This window comes from Petromyzon marinus, unplaced genomic scaffold, assembly GCF_048934315.1.
Source record: "Petromyzon marinus isolate PM22_M1 ecotype Great Lakes invasive population unplaced genomic scaffold, UKy_Petmar_22M1.pri1.0 PM_G_Scaffold_103, whole genome shotgun sequence".
In the NCBI taxonomy this organism is placed as follows: Eukaryota; Metazoa; Chordata; class Hyperoartia; order Petromyzontiformes; family Petromyzontidae; genus Petromyzon; species Petromyzon marinus.
In genome coordinates, this window is record NW_027422655.1 from 74,823 (window position 1) to 94,326 (window position 19,504).

Below are 19,504 nucleotides of genomic sequence, written 5' to 3' on the forward strand. Positions count from 1 at the left end.
GCATGGGAATCGATGTCCAGGTTGGAACTTTACAACGTGGGGCCTAGCCACGCGGGGCCTTGCCTCCTGCCCTCGCCTGATTGCATTTACTTTAATTATCTCGCTTAAGTTTAATTTGTCTTCACCCGGCTCGCCACTTTGTAACTTTGTTTTATTGTCAATATTCACGCAGTTTTTATTTTCTTTTGTTAGCAGGCCAAGCCCGCTTGAGCTGCTATACCACTCTTGTTATCAGAAGCGACCTGCCCACAACAACACAAGGTGAGGCTTTGTCAACGTGTGTGAATGTTTTGACTTAAAACTTTGGTGACTGCAGGAATTAATATTCTTGGTTCTTTCGGTAAAGTCACGTAGATAGGAAATAAAATTAAAATAACATAATGAAAATAAATAAAAATTGTAAATAAAGCAAATAAACTCACTTTTTGATCGCAACACAAGTGGTCTTTATTTAATGTAATTGTATAATCTGTTATTGTTATTTTCTATCTACGTAACTTTACCGAAAGAAACAAGAATACGTGTGTCAATCTCTATCGGTCAAAGATGCTCAGCGGAGAGACACGCAAACTCCAACTATACAGCAGGCATCAGGGTCGGGATCGAACCCACGACTTCCTGTATACCAGGTGAGGTAGTTAACATCTCACCACGGAGAGAGACACGCCAACTCCAGTTAGCCTCGGTTATGTTCGTTGATCCTCAATTACTTGGTGTAGTGAGGAAGCATTCATGCCAAGCAGATGAAGGTGGCCAGGCGTGATTCTAAACACGCCACCGCCTGTTTACCCGGTGACAGTGTACAGTTTGTGTTTGCAGTAACGTCTATTAACTCTGTTGAACACGGAGGTTATATCATAACAGTAGTTTACTTTTGTTTTCCTCTGGAACTCTTTGTAAGAATGGAAACAGGAAGTTAACACAGCACACACATTCAGCTGAAGTCGGAACTGTTCATCCCAGCATTTAAGGACATCTGAGCCTGGATTCACACCTCTAAGTTGCGATTTAACATTAATTTATGAATTTCTGCTTAACACAAATAGTATTGTTTTCAACACCCTCTGCTATGTCAGCTGAATTGAGCTTTCATAAATATTCCTTTTGCAGCCAGACAGCTTAAATTGTGTGCTCGGAGTTTTGGGTGAACATTCATTTTGAAGATACGAGGGCTTCCCGGCATGTTTATTACCATTTGCCCTCTCATTGTGTGCCATAACAGCCCTGTGATGAATTTGGGACACTTTTTCACTACATCATGAATATATGAATAAGTATAGACGTGTAAGTCACATGTGACTATATATGCATTCCTCTGTGCCTCGATACTGTCGTGTAGATGGTGTGGATATTATTTTTTTCTGTCTGCAGCTGACGCTTCCTCTGACGCTTCCTCTGACGCTTCCTCCGCAGAATTGGTCTGATGGAGCAAATGCACGCAGCGCAGCTCGATAGGGCAAGGCTCCAATGCGACCGGTGTGCATACAGCACGGATCGTACTGGAGATTTCACACGGCACCAGAGAACTCACACAGGAGAGAAACCTTTCAAGTGCAGTGTGTGTGGGAAGGCGTTTTCACGGTCATCCGTTCTTAAAGAACACCAGAGAACACACACGGGAGAGAAACCCTTCAAGTGTACTGTGTGTGGGAAGGCATTTTCACAGTCAACTGTTCTTAAAAAACACCAGAGAACACACACAGGAGAGAAACCATTCAAGTGCACTGTGTGTGGGAAGGCATTTTCACTGTCATCTGTTCTTAAAAAACACCAGAAAATACACACAGGAGAGAAACCCTTCAGGTGCATTTTATGCGGGATGATGTTTGCACAGTCACCACATCTTCAAGTACACCAGAGAACACACACGGGAGAGAAACCCTTCAAGTGCACTCTGTGCGGGAAGGCGTTTTCACAGTCACCACATCTTAAAGTACACCAGAGAACACACACAGGAGAGAAACCCTTCAAGTGCAGTGTGTGTGGGAAGGCCTTTGCACAGTCATCTGCTCTTGTAACACACCAGAGAACACACACAGGAGAGAAACTCTTGAGGTACACTCTGTGTGGGATGATGTTTGCACAGTCATCACATCTTGAAGTACACCAGAGAACACACACGGGAGAGAAACCCTTCAGGTGCATTCTGCAGGAAGGCGTTTGCACATTCATAAAATCTTCAAGTACACCAGAGAACACGGACGCATCAGAAGATCTGCAAGGAGTGGAGTCTGAAATCAGCTTGTGAAAGTCAAAGTGCCACTATAAGCCCATCCCTCATGAAACACGAACCGGAAGAAAATCCCAGCTTGGACACTTTTCAAGGTATCAAGGTGAAATATGAAGAGGTGATGGTGAAGAGGGAAGAAGTGATGGTGAAGAAGGAAGAAGTGATGGTGAATAGCGAAGAAGTATAGGTGAAATGTGAAGATGAAGATTCAACTCTAAAATCGGACCTTCATATTGATGTCAAGCAGGGGGTGAATTCTGACTGTGAGGCAGAGCGAGGCAACTCCCAGCAGTTTGTGGAAGTGTGGGTGGAGTTTCTCCTAGACAATACAACGTCAAGTGGAGACCCGGTAGATGTGTAAGCCAGAGACGATGTCGCTACAATAGATGCACCTTTGTCACAGGCCTTTAATGACAAGAATTTGAAGTTGAACACTCAATTCCTAGATTCAACCTGCAGAGTAAGAGTGGCCAGTCTTTGTGGACCTGTGGGTTGGGTCAATCTCTCACCAGGAGCGAGAGCCAATAAGCTCCCAAGCATTCACGATGTTCTCATGATAATTGCTTTTACGCTTTGCTCGCTTAATCGCCTCGGCAACTCGGAGTTTTGTATCTCCTCTGAGACGCTCGAAGAGCATCCCCAAGTACCAGCTGCCCCTGTGCGGCTCGGAGTGGTGGCCCTGCACCGGCCTGCATGTGGGCAAGAGCCTGTCAGTAGGGGGCGATGATTGATGCATCATCTAGGTTGTGTAGTATGTCGGCAATCTTGATTCGAAGCTTTTGTGACTGCAGGAATCCACACTCTCGTTATTTCTGTAAAGTCATCACGTGGGTAGAAACATAACAGACCACGGCGTTTAGATCACAACACAAGCAATCGTCATCAGGTGGGACAACCACAGCAAGAAGAAGACGCTGAAGTAGTAGGCGCCTATTTCAGCAGTTTTGTCTTCTTGCTGCTGTGGTTGTCCCACCTGATGACGATTGCTTGTGTTGCGATCTACACTCCGTGATCTATTATTTGTAGCTAATGTTTAGAATTTGCTACATTTTGACCCAGATGCCAGCATGCAATGGCCTACTCGTTTTGAATGACACTGCAATAGTACGGTGTACATACACTGTTAAGCAGGCGGTGCGTATTTTTAAAATAACTTCTTGTTAATACGATGTAACCTGATGCAGTCAATTTCGCTGCAGTAATTCAATGTTAATATGCCCGTCAATGATTTAGAATTAATACTTGTCTGACTGCGCGTACATGTAACATTTTGTCTGAGGGTCACACATTGAATAAGTGATGTTAGGACAAAGTGTGTGTGTTTGGAAGTAACCTGTACAGAGAACTCAGGTGAGACCCGTTGTTCTTGTGATACAGGTCAAAGGGTACTTTTGTGTTTCACGAAGCGTCTGCCTCTGGAGCAACTCATCGTCTTTGAAATAGGGAGCACGCCCGGATCATTCATCAGTTACAAGGCATACCACTTGAAAGTTACACGTATAGGAGGAGGTACATTCTCTACAACACGAATTATAGTTTTGTCTTACGTGTTGACGTAGATTTTGTCTAACTAGGACTATAAATGCACCTTGCTGATTCACGTCTGGATGTTCGTAACCATCGGTTGAAGCAAACCCCACTGCTGTTGTTGAGACGCTGTGCACCAATAATGGTCCAACACATTGACGGCCTTCAGGCCAGGAAAGTCACAACATTTGCACACGAAGGACGCATTCACGCAAGTACCCCATGCTCCGTTTTGAAGTTTTAAAATGAAGCATCTTTGAATTGTGTTGTGTTTTGAATTAGATGATTTTATTTCTTCATTAAAAGCTTGCATCAATTTACATCTGGATGACTCTATTGAAAAGGACATTTCGTGTGAATTTTCTCTCGTCATTAAGTAGATGGCCTTGCCGGGGATTCGGTTCAATGCGGACACACACAGTGTACACACACAGTGTGCACACACAGTATACACACAGTGTACACACACAGTGTACACACTGTACACACAGTGTACACACACTGTACACACAGTATACACACAGTGTACACACAGTGTATACACACAGTGTGTACACACACACAGTGTACACACACACAGTGTACACACACAGTGTACACACACACAGTGTATACACAATAATGTCCACGTTGTTGTAGCTGGGCTCACACACCCAAGGAAGGGAGCAATGGAAAATGAATCTAAATCAACTTAAACTCCAACTCTGTGACGTCACCACTCTGCATTACCTCATCGGCGTGAAACGCCAGGGTGAGGTGTACCTCGCTAGTGACGTCATGTCACCAAGGTATTCAGCCCTCCCCCGTCCACCGTGCTCTTGTGCGTGACGTACCCTCCGCTTGGGTCACTGCCGATATCGTTCCAGTGGCAATCCTTATTTGGGTACAGCTACGCCCAGTGACTGGTGGCTCATTAACATAATGTGTTTGTTAAAGCCGTCGCGAGTTTATTGCGACGGGTTCAGCGCCCCCGCCCCCATCCCTCGACGTAGGGTCCAGCTTCATTAACATAATTTATTCAGTAAGAGAGCCGCTCGTGGGAGGGAAGTGACGTCATACTACTTCCTGCTGTCGCGAGGTAACTGAAGCTGCCGTGTGTGCTTGCATTGAAATCCGAGGTGAGAAATTCTCATCGTGGTGGTGGTGGTTGTGGTGGTGGTTGTTGTTTACCAAGGTAGAGCCTCGCTCTCTCTTGTAGGGATGTCAGTTGAGTAGCAGCGAGCATGGGAATCGATGTCCAGGTTGGAACTTTACAACGCGGGGCCTAGCCACGCGGGCCTTGCCTCCTGCCCTCGCCTGATTGCGTTCACTTTAATTATCTCGCTTAAGTTTAATTTGTCTTCACCCGGCTCGCCACTTTGTAACTTTGTTTTATTGTAAATATTCACGCAGTTTTTATCTTCTTTTGTTAGCAGGCCAAGCCCGCTTGAGCTGCTATACCGCTCTTGTTATCAGAAGCGACCTGCCCACAACAACACAAGGTGAGGCTTTGTCAATGTGTGTGAATGTTTTGACTTAAAACTTTGGTGACTGCAGGAATTGATATTCTTGGTTCTTTCGGTAAAGTCACGTAGATAGAAAATGAAATAAAAATAACAATAAAAAATAGTAAATGAAGCAAAAAAAAACTCACGTTTTGATTGCAACACAAGTGGTCTTTATTTAATGTAATTGTATTATCTGTTATTGTTATTTTCTGTCTACATAACTTTACAGAAAGAACCAAGAATACGTGTGTCAATGTTTATCGGTCAAAGACGCGCAAACTCCAGATATACAGCAGGCGGCAGTGTTGGGATCGAACCCACGACTTCCTGTATACCAGGTGAGGCAGTTAACATCTCACCAGTTAGCCTCGGCTATGTTAATTGATCCTCGATTAATTACTTGGTGTAGTGAGGAAGCATTAATGCTGAGCAGATGAAGGTGGCCAGGCATGATTCTAGACACGCCACCTCCAGTGTGTGACAGTGTAAAGTTTGTATTTGCAGTAAAGTCTATCAACTCTATTGAACACGGAGATTATATCAAAACAATAGTTAATTTTTGTTTTCCTCTGGAACTCTTACTAAGAATGGAAACAGGAGGTGAACACAGCACACACATGCAGCTGAAGTCGGAACTGTTCATCCCAGCATTTAAGGACATCTGAGCCTGGATTGACACCTCTAAGTTGCGATTGAACATTAATTTATGAATTTCTGCATAACACAAATAGTATTGTTTTCAACACCTTTTGCTATGTCAGCTGAATTTAGCTCTCATAAATATTCCTTTTGTAGCCAGACAGCCGAAATTGTGTGCTCGGAGTTTTGGGTTAACATTCATCTTGAAGATACGAGGGCTTCCAGGCATGTGTATAACCATTTGCCCTCTCATTGTGTGCCATAACAGCCCTGTGATGAATTTGGGACACTTTTTTTACTACATCCTGAATATATGAATAAGTATAGACGTGTAAGTCACATGTGACTATATATGCATTCCTCTGTGCATCGATACTGACGTGTAGATGGTGTGGATATTATTTTTTTCTGTCTGCAGCTGACGCTGGTCTGATGGAGCAAAGGCAGTCGGCACAGCTCGGTACGACAAGTCAACAATGCGACCAGCGTGCATACAGCACGGATCGGACTGGAAATTTGACACGGCACCAGAGAACTCGCACAGGAGAGAAACCCTTCAAGTGCAGTGTGTGTGGGAAGGCTTTTGCATGGCCATCTGCTCTTAAAATACACCAGAGAACACACACGGGAGAGAAACCTTTCAAGTGCAGTGTGTGTGTGAAGGCATTTTCACAGTCATCTGCTCTTGTAGATCACCAGAGAACACACACGGGAGAGAAACCCTTCAAGTGCAGTGTGTGTGGGAAGGCATTTGCGCAGTCATCTGCTCTTGTAGCACACCAGAGAACACACACGGGAGAGACACCCTTCAAGTGTACTCTGTGTGGGAAGGCGTTTACACTTTCATCTACTCTTGTAATACACCAGAGAACACACACGGGAGAGAAACCCTTCAGGTGCACTCCGTGCGGGAAGGCGTTTGCACAGCAATCACATCTTATAGAACACCGGAAAACACAGAAGCATCAGAAGATCCACAAGGAGTGGAGTCTGAAATCAGCTTGTGAAAGTCAAAGTGCCACAACAAGCCCATCCCTCTTGAAACAAGAACCGGAAGAAAATCCCAGCTTGGACACTTTTAAAGGTATCGAGGTGAAATGTGAAGAGGTGATGGTGAAGAGGGAAGAAGTGATGGTGAAGAGGGAAGAAGTGATGGTGAAGAGGGAAGAGGTGATGGTGAAGAGTGAAGAAGTGAAGGTGAAATGTGAAGATGAAGATGAAACTCCAAAATGGGACCTTCACATCGATGGAGGCAACGTGAAGCAGGAGGAGAATTCTGACTGTGAGGCAGAGCGAGGCAACTCCCAGCAGTTTGTGGAAGTGGAGGTGTGGGTGGACTTCCTAGACAATACAAAGTCAAGTGGAGACCCGGTAGATGTGTAAGCCAGAGACAATGTCACTACAATAGATGCACCTTTGTCACAGGCCTTTAATGACAAGAATGTGAAGTTGAACACTCAGCTCCTAGGTTCATCCTGCAGAGTAAGAGCGGCCAGTCTTTGTGGACCTGTGGGTTGGGTCAATCTCTCACCAGGAGCAAGAGACAATAAGCCCCCAAGCATTCACTATTTTATCATAATAATTGCATTTACACGGTGCTTGCTTAACCGCCTCAGCAACTCGGAGTTTTGTACCTCGTCTGAAGCACTCGAAGAGCATCCCCAAGTAGCAGCTGCCCCTGTGTGGCACAAGGTGGTGGCCCTGCACCGGCCTGCATGTGGACAAGAGCCTGTCAGTAGGGGGCGATGATTGATGCGTCATCTCAGTTGTGTAGTTTGTAGGTAATCTTGATTCAAAACTTTCGTGACTGCAGGAATCCACACTCTTGAGTTCTTTCAGTGAAGTCACCACGTGGGTAGAAACAACAGATCACGGCGTTTAGATCACAACACAAGCAATCGTCATCAGGTGGGACAACCACAGCAAGAGAAACTGCTGAAGTAGTAGGCGCCTACTCCAGCAGTTTCTTCTTATTGCTGCTGTGCTTGTCCCACCTGATGACGATTGCTTGTGTTGCCATCGAAGTGCCGTGATCTATTATTTGTAGCTAATGTTTAGAATTTGCTACATTTTGACCCAGACGCCAGCATGCAACGGCCTACTCATTTTGAATGACGCAACAATAGTACGTTGTACATACACTGTTAAGCAGGCGGTGCGTATTTTAAAAATAGCTTCTTGTTAATACGATGTAACCTGATGCAGTATATTTCACTGCAGTAATTTTTGTTAATATGCCTGTCAATAATTCCGAATGAATACTTGTCTGTGCGTATTTTAAATGTTATTCTTTTATAAGGTGATGTTGATATCGAAAACTGCCACATAACCGGCATGCCATAAATAGGAAATTAACTCTGCTTATTCGAATCAATGTATTCATATATGTTGATAAACTGTTTTAAAGCAGATTGTGTCTCTAACGGCGACTACAGGGACCACGTGATTGTTTAAAAATGTATTTGATTATAACTATAATTGCCTACAATTCGTCATGTGTAGCTTATTTAGACTAATTTATTCACTACCCAAACTGTATTGACTTGAAAACATAGAGCTGATATTTGTAAGCAATGTCTTTTTTTATTTTACGTTTGGAAAAAAATATTTGCACAAATGTAACTTGTTCAGATACAAGGTGAATTCACAAGGCTTTGTAAAAAATCCAATATTTTAGAATTTTGCCTTAACGGAGAATATTTTTTTTAATGTTGGTAAAAATAAAGATTCAGAAATATATATTGTGCCGTGTCTACAATTTTATTGTAAAGTGGAATTGGTAAAAAAAAATGATGGTTCAATGAGCCACTCTGTCTACGGGAAAGCTACCCATATGGATGCTTAGCTGAAACCGGATTCCCACCACCATCCATCCCAGAAGAATTCCCTCATCAAGACTCTAAACCATAGAGCCCAATACATATCCGACTAGGAACACATAGCCAGTGAACTCAAGCACGTACACCAAGCTCTTAAGGCTAATGGTCACTCCGACTACAATCCGCAAAGCTATCACTCCAACCATGAAGGACCCTCTTGAGGAGCCTTTCAAAACCATCACTTTGCCCTACATTGCGGGGATCACAAAAAAGATCTCCAAAATCTTGAATAAACACAAGATCTAGGTCCGATTCAACACATTACATAAACTCCGTGATCTGGTTCCGTCTGTAAAAGATGTGATTCCGGACATACAGTACCCTGGTGTCTACAAACTAAGTTGCCTCTGTGGTAGTAGTTACATTGGAGAAACCAAACGCCATGTCTCGGACCGCATTCGTGAACACAAAGCAGACCTGAAACACGGTAGGACCAACACCTCGGCCATGGCAGATCATTGTTATAATTCAGTAGGCTCACATGACATTGACTTCTCCAAGACAGAGGTTGTTTGTAAGCCATCTGGCTACCATGAGAGATTCATTCATGAGGCTATCCACATATACAGAGACAATTTCAACTGGGAAGATGGATTCTGGCTTAGCAATCATTGGAAAGATTTGATAAACCATTTCGGGTCTTAATTGATTGTTCACGCTTATGGTGGCTTTCAGACAGCATCCATTATTTTCGTCTCCCCCCTCCTCTATTCCGAACTTAGATGGACTCGTCCATCTGAACAAACTGTCAAATCGCTCTCCGTGGTGCTAACGTTAAAAAAACCCGCCATTTTTTTCAAAATTTCTTGCTGTGGTTTTCACACCTGATGACGATTACTCGTGTTGCAGTCGAAACGTCGTGAGAATTTTATTGTTTTATATTTTTATTATTTTATTGTTTCCCTTCTACGTGGTGGTGACTTTACCGAAAGAACCAAGAACATTAATTCCTCGCAGTCACGAAAGCTTTAAATCAAAATTTATTATTACTTCGTTAACACCTTTCACTTTCGCACGCCGCTAATTTTTTGCGACAAGAGGTTTCATTACTATAGGTGACACGTGCAGTGGGTCCAAGACGAGGCGAGACGGTTCGCTAGAGGCAACACGTTTATTCAACAAGGGAACCACAGCACAGAGGGGTGACGACTCCTCACAGCCGATAACCTCAGGAGGCCATCCCTCCACACTACGGTGCCCTTACTCTGGTTCGAGCACTAACCCTACACTGGTTATGTCTGAACTCGACCCTAGCCAGGGTCACTGGGCTCTTCGCTTCAGGGTCTTCAGGGTCTTCAAGGTAGCGCTCAGAGTCTTCTTCAGAGCTTCAGGTGGACGGGGACCACCAAACCGTTCAGGGGTCCGGCTTTTATCCCTGTTCCAGGGTCTCTCCGCCCCTGGCCAAGCCTTCTGGAACTCTCTAGAGGGCCCTGGAACATCCCCCAGCCCCGTCCGCCCCCCCCCCCCCCCCCCACGGTCTTGGGGTCTGGGGGCCCTGTTAGTCCCACCTGGTCTGTATACCACCCCGTTGACGCATGTCCGCTATTACAGGTCAGCTCCCGTGGTAATACGCATACAGCCCAACAATGGCACTACATCATCCCCCCCCCCCTTGTAGCATCCAGGCGTCTGCTACGTTCACAGGAAGCCCTAGACGCATGCACGAATATGCTCAAGGTGCCATGTCATACGTTCGAGCGTAGGGATGTCCCCGACTTATTTATTACCTTTACATGTAATCCAACTTGGCCTCAGATAAAACAAAAAAAGCAATAACTTTCATTCGGCCAGACACCCAGCCGTCGATACGACTTCACAGCCAGGGTGTTCAGACGAAAGCAAGTCAAATTCATCGAGAGCATTCACTGAGAGTCGTGTTTTTTGGAGAAACAAGATGCTGGATGTACTCAACTGAGTGGCAGAAACGAGGACTTACACATCATAGGGGTTTCCCCATTTTTTCTGGCAACAAAACTGAAACCTTTTGGCGTCCTCTGCTCGAGCACCAATTGGGTCGAGGCTCTCAAGAAAGCCGTCCCTTGGTGTGGACCAATCGGTTTCAAGGACAATGCCACATATTATCATAGTGCGTGTGTTTTGTTTGCATTTTGACTGCAGGTATTGTGGTTAATGCAGTAACATGAATCCTTGTAAAAAGGTTTCAGTTTTGTTGCCAGAAAAAAGGGGAAAAACCCCTATTATTATATTTTGGTCCCGCCAAAGGTGGTCTAATGATGTAGATGACTTCCCCACGCTCATATTTTAATCTGGCTGAAAGAATAAAATCATCCAATCCAAATCCAGAGGAAGACCCAAAATCTGTTTGCAGTAGTGACCGCAAATATGATTCATGGACCATGCGGAAACCTTAATGTCAATGCAGCAGCATGTATGAAGGACATAGAGAGCAGCAAGAAATATCCGAGACAATTTATTAAAGACACACAAACTGGAGATGATGGATATCCTTGCTATAGAAGGTGAGCTCCAGCAGACGGTGGATACACAGCAAGACTGAAGATTAGAGGCAACACGGAAATCGAAATGGACAACAGGTGGGTTGTTCCGTATTCTCCGCTTCTTTCTAAAATGTTTCAGGCGTAGATGTGTTGACCACGCTCCACCTCCTCCAGTCAGTGTGTGTATCATGGTGTGTGTGTCAGTGTGTGTGTCAGTGTGTGTAGGGGAGCGATAGTGTAGCGGTTAGCGCGCTGCACTATGAACCTGGCGACCCGGGTTCGATTCCCGCTCACGGCCAACACCAGTGACGATTATCTGAACCGGTCCCGGGCCTCCCCTAGGTCGACTCAGCCTCAAATGAGTACCTGGTGCGGTGTGTAAACATTGCCACTGGGGAGACAAAGGCGGTCGGGCGTGGTGCTGGCCACCCACCCCCTCGTGTACCGTTCTGGCCTTCATAGGTGCTCGCTAACAGCACTTGCCCCTACAGTCTGTTACAGGCTATATGGGGGATCTTTGTCTTTGTCTTTGTCAGTGTGTGTAGGTGCTCGCTAACAGCACTTGCCCCTACAGTCTGTTAAGGCTATACGGGGGATCTTTGTTTTTTGCTTTGTCAGTGTGTGTGTGTATCAGTGTGTGTCTGAGTGTGTGTGTGTTAGTGTGTGTCAGTGTGTGTGTGTGTCAGTGTGTCAGTGTGTGTCTGAGTGACTGATTGTCTGAGTGAGTGACTGAGTGACTGTCTGAGTGAGTGACTGAGTGTCTGAGCACGTGTCTGAGTGACTGAGTGTCTGAGTGAGTGACTGAGTGACTGAGTGAGTGACTGAGTGTCTGAGTACGTGTCTGAGTGACTGAGTGTCTGAGTGAGTGACTGAGTGAGTGACTGTCTGAGTGTCTGAGTAAGTGTCTGAGTGAGTGACTGAGTGAGTGACTGAGTGTCTGAGTGAGTGACTGAGTGAGTGTCTGAGTGAGTGACTGAGTGAGTGACTGAGTGAGTGACTGATTGTCTGAGTGAGTGACTGAGTGACTGTCTGAGTGAGTGACTGAGTGTCAGAGTACGTGTCTGAGTGACTGAGTGTCTGAGTGAGTGTCTGAGTGACTGAGTGAGTGACTGTCTGAGTAAGTGTCTGAGTGAGTGACTGAGTGAGTGACTGAGTGTCTGAGTGAGTGACTAAGTGAGTGACTGAGTGTCTGAGTGAGTGACTGAGTGAGTGACTGAGTGTCTGAGTGAGTGACTGAGTGAATGACTGTCTGAGTGAGTGTCTAAGTAAGTGTCTGAGTGAGTGACTGAGTGAGTGACTGAGTAAGTGTATGAGTGAGTGACTGAGTGAGTGACTGAGTGTTCGAGTGAGTGAGTGAGTGACTGAGTGAGTGTCTAAGTGAGTGACTGAGTGAGCGAGTGAGTGACTGAGTGAGTGACTGAGTGAGTGACTGAGTGAGTGACTGAGTGTCTGAGTGAGTGTCTGAGTGAGTGACTGAGTGAGTGACTGAGTGAGTGTCTGAGTGAGTGACTGAGTGAGTGAATGACTGAGTGAGCCACTCCCAACACCCTCACCCGCTGCCCGGTAGTCTCCTCACCCTCCTCCTCTCCACCCTACACCTCACCACCCAGCCCCTCCTCACCACCCTACACCTCATCACCCAGCCCCTCCTCATCACCCTACACCTCACCACTCAGCCCCTCCTCACCACCCTACATCTCACCACCCAGCCCCTCCTCACCACCCTATACCTTACCACCCAGCCCCTCCTCACCACCCTACACCTCATCTCCTCCTCCTCACCCTGCATCTCCCCTCCAGCTGGGGTTTCTCAGCCATGATGTCGTCTATCTGCTTGAGAATCCGGCACTCCTCCACCCTCTTGAGACTCGCCACCCTCTCCTCCTTCTCCTCCTCCTTCTCCTCCACCTCGTCGCCCGACTTGTAGTCGCCATCATCGACTGCACTGCGTGATCTCCATAGTCCCCTCCTCTTCTTTTTCTTCTTCCTCCTCCTCCTCCTCCTCGTCTTCCTCTCCTCCTCCTCCTCCTCGTTCTCCTCCTCCTCGTTGTCCGCCACCTCCCCATCGTCTCGTGCTCTGTCGACGCTCGGCTGCAGGCGGCTGGCGCGAGACTTCAGCAGCAGCCTGCGGACGCCCCCCGTAGACTCCACCACCTCCTCCTCCTCGCCCCTCCGCTCCTTCACCTCGTCACCCTCCACCACCACCTCGTCCTCCGGCGATGAAGACGACGACAACGACGATGCGTCCGAGAACGACCAACAGCTGGAGGACGATGACGACGCTCTCTGCTGCCGGTATTGTTGCTGAATTTGTCTCCGTCGCTGCCGCTGCTTCTCCAGGGCGCGACCCCGGCGCCTCTCGGTGGGCGGCGGCGGCTCAGCCAGCGGCCGCGGCATCAGCGAGCAGAAGTGGAACGTCGCCCCACGCGGGGTCGACCGCCGCTTGCCCGCGACCGCCGCCGCCGGCAGCGGCGGAGGAGGAGGAGGAGGAGGAGGAGGAGGAGGAGGAGGAGGAGGAGGAGGAGGAGGAGGAGGAGGAGGAGGAGGAGGGGGAGGAGCGCGGCAGGTAGAGGAGCCCGGGCAGGGATCGGGATTCGGTCCCACCGGGCAATCCGCCGCCGCCTCCCGCCGCTTGCTTAGCGGAGACCGCCCGGCCAAAACCTCCTCCTCCTCTTCCTCCGCCGCCTTCATCGCCGCCTCGGCCTCCTCTTCCCCTCCTCCTCCTCCTCTCGCTCCGCCTCCTCCTCCTCCGCCCCTCCTGCTGCTCCCCCTCCTGCCCATGCCCTGCCACCAAAAGTCGAAGTGTCTCTTCCGCGCCGCACGCGGTCCAACCGCGGCCTCCCTGCGTCTCTCCGCCTCCTCCTCCTCCGCCTCCTCCTTGCCCGCCGCCTCGTCAGCACCGAGCGCCGGCCCCGACTCTCCGCCGCCGTCTCCGCGCTCCGGGGCGACCCTCGGGCTGATTCCCGGCGTCGGCCGGGCGCCGCTGCTGCTGCCGCCGCGGGAGCTCTCCTGGGGGGGCGCCGCCGCCGCCGAAGTCTCCCGGCGGCGGCGCCCCCCCTCGAGAGCCCGGAACGTCACGGGGCGACGAAGACGACGGCCGCGGCGGGGAGGCCCCGGCGCGGGCCACGGCCCCCCGGCGTCGTCGCCGAGCGGGCGAGCGACCTTGGAGGGCGCCGCGTGGGACTCGGCTCCTCCTCCTCCGGCGTCGTCCGTGGAGCGCTTGGGCACCCGGATGGGCCGGTAGGAGCGAGCCCTCATGGAGGGGGCGGCTGTAGCCATGGCCGGGGTCGGGGCCGGGGCCCGGGCTGGGGGAGGCCGTCTGGGAGGCCGCTGGTGAGGGGGGAGGGCCGGAGGAGAGGGAGGAGACGCGGGATCAGATTCCAGCATTCAGCGCGCAAACATCCCGGTAGCGGTGGTGTTATTAGTGGTAGCGGTGGTGGTCAGTGATTGTAGTGATGTTGGTAATGGTGGTGGTGATGGTAGTGATGGTAGTGTATGGTAGTAGTGGTGGTGGTGCTGGTAATGGTGGAAGTGGCGGTAGAAGTGGTGGTGGTGATGGTGCTAGTAGTGGTGGTAGTAGTGGTGGTGTAATGGTGGTGGTAGCGTTGCTGGTAGTAGTGGTGGTAATGGTGGTGGTAGTGATGGTAGTGTATGGTAGTAGTGGTGGTAATGGTGGAAGTGGTGGAAGTGGTGGTGGTGATGGTGCTAGTGGTGGTGGTAGTAGTGGTGGTGTAATGGTGGTGGTAGTGACACCCGAGATTGTATACAGGTTAAGGGGGGGGGGAGAGACAAGAAGGGCCGTGGGGCGGGGGCTAAGTTAAGCCGCCTTCTGTTATGCTGCAGGGGGTTGGGGGGGGACGGAGAGATGGCCGTGTGCAGGTTGAAGAGCGTTACACACGTGAACCAGAGGCAGTAGTTAAGCTGACAAACTGGTTGCCTTGCTGAGTATTCTGCTGTAAACTATACGGCTGCTAAAGTTTAACTTGGGTTTACTTTATTTTTTTTACCTCCGCGACTTTACCGAAAAAAATCCAAAGAGTATGAATCCTTGCACATCACGAAAGCTTCAAATCTAGCGCCTCACATCGTGTTAGTTTGGCACCGATGTTCGTGCTGATTGTTTTAAACTAGATCAATAAAACAACATTGATTACAGCCCCAGCTCAGGTTTTTTTTCCCATCAATGAAACACCCCCTGAAGTTAGAGCACCTTCCAGGATATAAACCAACACTGCCGCACGTCTGTCCAAGAGCTGTGTAAAAAAACAATTGAGTTGAAAAAAATGTCAAGCCGACAGGGAAAGGGGCTCCTGGCAACTGTGACCGCCAGCCAGGTCGATGTATTGGTAATGAGAATGTGCAATTTGTTTTATCCTTGGAAACACGGACTATGAATAAAACGAGATATTCTTAACTCTTTCGGTAAAGTCACGTTGAAGGGAAACAATAAAATATATATAAAACAATAAAAATTCTCACGACGTTTCGACCATAACACAAACGGTCGTCATCAGGTCGAAACGTCGTGAGAATTTTTATTGTTTTATATATATTTTATTATTTTATTGTTTCCCTTCAACGTGACTTTACCGAAAGAGCTAAGAATATAAATTACCGCAGTCACAAAACCTTTAAATCAAAAATTTAAAACGAGATACTCGCAGAGTTTACGCTTCTGAATGTGCACTTGTTCAAGCGATTCACTCGGTCTAAGAGGCAGACGCACGGTAAATTATTGGGCGGCACTTTGTAAGCTCCTAAGGGAGACAAAGCGAGCTTGAACACGACGCGCTCGAGTGAAGTCTTTGAGCGACGCATAGTTCATAGTTTCATTTATTTGGTATAGCCCTGTGAGCCATTCGGCTCTTGAATCGGGTGCAACCGCAACAAACAAAAAACATGAACAAGAAAACATCTTAAAGTGATTACGTGACTGTGCAAACAGAAAATACAGGAACAAAAATATCAAAATATTCCTGAAATAGCACCGTACACCAACGCTGTGTGCAAAAATCCCAGTGGGATGCAAGTCAAATAACAACAACAACCACAAGACAACTAAGATTAAAGCCATCAGTCTAACTCCGTACTACAATAAACAAAACATGGCCAAAACAAACAAAAAATTCGAAATCACCAAAATAAAAGCCATAAATGCAATGTAACAGTGATCATAGGGAGTGTGACCGATTTTTAACAATAAACTACATAAATAAATTATAACACCAAAATCTAGAGCCATAATTTAGGCCACTGAATAGCAGTGGCAGCTAGGGTTGTACAACTCCTCTAGAGCACATTGACACGCGTGCATTGCAAATAATTCAAGTTTAAAACACGCAGCAAAGATTCGTTACAAAAGCCTAGCGGCAGCCTTCACGCATCCTTTGGAAGCTTGCCAACCCACAACATAACCTAGAGACCATCTTCCAGGTCTCTATGGAGGCCATCGCATGACAGCGGCATCTGTAGCCGGCCAAAGTGCCGCCTCGGCCGGCTGGGCAATCTAGCCGAGACCGGTGACACTCCCGGAATAGGCCTCAACACGGCACTCACCAGCGCAACGCTGCGTAGGTGTCTGGGCGGGGGGGTCTTGAGCTATATCCTCCTTTGTGGTGAGGTTACAAACAAAACAATGTCCTCGTGTGGTCGTGGTGGAGGAGGAGATTCGACGTTCCGTGCCTCGAATCACGGGCAGGCGACTCGGCGGGGCTGTTATCACGTGAGGCCTTAGCAGGGCGCTTTTATAAACCGTAGTGCGGATAGGCGAACACGCAGTGCGAGCGAGGCTCAGATTCTGTAGAATTGATAAACACTGCCCATAGACTAAGCATTGCCCATAGACTCAACACTGCCCATAGACTCAGCACTGCCCATAGACTCAACACTGCACCATAGACTCAACACTGCACCATAATAGACTCAGCACTGCCCGTGGATTCAACACTGCCCGTAGACTCAACATTGCCCATATACTCAACACTGCACCATAGACTCAACACTGCCCGTAGACTCAACACTGCCCATAGACTCAACACTGCCCATAGACTCAACACTGCCCCATAGACTCACCACTGTGATCTCTACATTGGGTCAAACTTAACATCTCTTAATGTTCGACGGCTTGTGCACCAGATCTTATTTATTCACGATGTACTTACAAAAAATTCCGCAGACTACCTACTGGATCTCCTCTCTGTTTCAAAGAACAAATTTGACCTCAGGTCTTCGCTCATTTACCAGCTTCACATTCCCTATTGCCGTACAAAAACTGGAGGAAGGGCCTTTGCTATTCATGACCCCAGGGCCTGGAATGCTATTGCCAATAAACTGCAACTTGAATCACCACCTATGAGATCTTCACTCAAAACTGCTCTAGAGGAGTTGTACACCCCTAGCTGCCACTGCTATTTAGTGGCCTGAAATATGGCTCTAGATTTTGGTGTTATAATTTATTTATGTAGTTTATTGTAAAAAATTCGGTCACACTCCCTATGATCACTGTTACATTGCATTTATGGCTTTTATTTTGGTGATTTCGAAAAGTTTTTTTGGTTTAGGCCATGTTAATGTTTATTGTAGTACGGAGTTAGACTGATGGCCTTAATCTTAGTTATCTACATAATGACACCTTGCCGATATTAACTATGTTAACCTATTTGTATTTTTTATTTTTAAATTATATCTTAAAGCTATTTTATATTCGATATTTATTCAATTTTATATACTTCAGCCCCTTGGTGTTAGACTTTTAACCCTTATTATTATTATAGTAAGACTTGTTTAAAACTTATTTAAGATTTTAGATTCCTATATGTTGAATGTATGCACCATCCTGCCAAAGTAAATTCCGTGTCGGTGTGAACTTTCATAGCGAATAAAACCCTTTCTGATTCTGATTCTATTGTGGTTGTTGTTGTTGTTATTTGACTTGCATCCCACTGGGATTTTTGCACACAGAGTTGGTGTACGGTGTTATTTCAGGAATATTTTGATATTTTTTCCTGTATTTTCTGTTTGCACAGTCACATAATCATTTTAAGATGTTTTCTTGTTCATGTTTTTTTGTTTGTTGCGGTTGCACCCGATTCAAGAGCCGAATGGCTCACAGGGCTATACCAAATAAATGAACAAATGAACTAAAATGAACTAATATCGAAAGGCACATTAACATAATTTATTAATACTCTAATTTATTTATTTACGGAGAAGCTCATTGTGGGAGGAGCGTGTTCCGTTCCCCGGAAGTGACGTCATGGCACCTGCTGCCGCTTGACGTCACGAGGTATGCTTCCTGCACTGAAATCCGAGGTGAGAAATTCTCATTGTGGTTGTGGTTGTTGTGGTGGTGGTTGTGGTTGTTGTTTACCAAGGTAGAGCCTCTCTCTCGTAGGGATGTCAGTTGAGTAGCAGCGAGCATTGGAATCGATGTCCAGGTTGGAACTTTACAACGCGGGGCCTAGCCACGCGGGGCCTTGCCTCCTGCCCTCGCTTGATTTGCATTCACTTTAATTATCTCTCATAAGTTTAATTTGTCTTCACCCGGCTCGCCACTTTGTAACTTTGTTTTATTGTAAATATTCACGCAGTTTTTATTTTCGTTCTTTTGTTAGCAGGCCAAGCCCGCTTGAGCTGCTATACCGCTCTTGTTATCAGAAGCGACCTGCCCACAACAACACAAGGTGAGGCTTTGTCAACGTGTGTGAATGTTTCGACTTAAAACTTTGGTGACTGCAGGAATTAATATTCTTGGTTCTTTCGGTAAAGTCACGTAGATAGAAAATAAAAATTAAATTAAATGAAAAATTGAAAATAAAGCAAAAAAACCCACGAGGTTTCGATTGCAACACAAGTGGTCTTTATCTTATTAAATTTAATCTGTTATTTTTATTTTCTATCTACGTGACTTTACTGAAATAACCAACAATACGTGCGTCAATGTATCGGTCAAAGAGGCTAAGCGCGTGCCGCTGTTGACTCTGAATGTGTGGAGGGGAACACCTTCACCACGGGGAGAGAGAGACAGAGACACGGATAGCCTCGGCTATGTTGATTGATCCTCGATTCATTACTTGGTGGAGTGAGGAAGAATTAATGCTGAGCAGATGAAGGTGGCCAGGCATGGTTCTGGTCACACCGCCACCTGTTTACTCATGGCAGTGTGTGACAGTGTCAAGTTTGTGTTTGTAGTAAAGTCTATTAACTCTGTTGAACACGGAGGTTATATCAAAACAATAGTTTATTTTTGTTTTCCTCTGGAACTCTTAATAAGAATGGAAACAG

At 46.9% G+C, this 19,504-nt stretch overlaps 2 protein-coding genes across 2 annotated transcripts; one reads left to right on the forward strand and one right to left on the reverse strand.

Annotated features, from left to right (window-relative positions):
• The first annotated feature begins 342 nt into the window (after nucleotides 1-342).
• LOC142908835 (uncharacterized) lies at nucleotides 343-3,902 on the forward strand. Its single transcript, XM_076059476.1, has 2 exons — nucleotides 343-629; nucleotides 1,414-3,902. The coding sequence occupies exons 1-2, from the start codon at nucleotides 547-549 to the stop codon at nucleotides 2,246-2,248; spliced, it is 918 nt and encodes a 305-aa protein (XP_075915591.1). The 5' UTR covers nucleotides 343-546; the 3' UTR covers nucleotides 2,249-3,902.
• Nucleotides 3,903-12,984: 9,082 nt separating this feature from the next.
• On the reverse strand, nucleotides 12,985-16,972 carry LOC142908836 (uncharacterized). Its single transcript, XM_076059477.1, has 2 exons — nucleotides 16,778-16,972; nucleotides 12,985-14,551 (listed from the first exon to the last, which is right to left on the reverse strand). The coding sequence occupies exon 2, from the start codon at nucleotides 14,498-14,500 to the stop codon at nucleotides 12,986-12,988; it is 1,515 nt and encodes a 504-aa protein (XP_075915592.1). The 5' UTR covers nucleotides 14,501-14,551; nucleotides 16,778-16,972; the 3' UTR covers nucleotide 12,985.
• Between the last annotated feature and the right edge of the window lie 2,532 nt (nucleotides 16,973-19,504).

Excerpts from the sequence above, each read along its gene's own strand:
- LOC142908835 (XM_076059476.1), top strand. The coding sequence starts at position 547 with ATGCTCAGCGGAGAGACACGCAAACTCCAACTATACAGCAGGCATCAG. Across the intron at positions 630-1,413 it reads CACGACTTCCTGTATACCAG|AATTGGTCTGATGGAGCAAA; the intron begins GTGAGGTAGTTA and ends CTTCCTCCGCAG.
- LOC142908836 (XM_076059477.1), bottom strand. The coding sequence starts at position 14,500 with ATGGCTACAGCCGCCCCCTCCATGAGGGCTCGCTCCTACCGGCCCATC.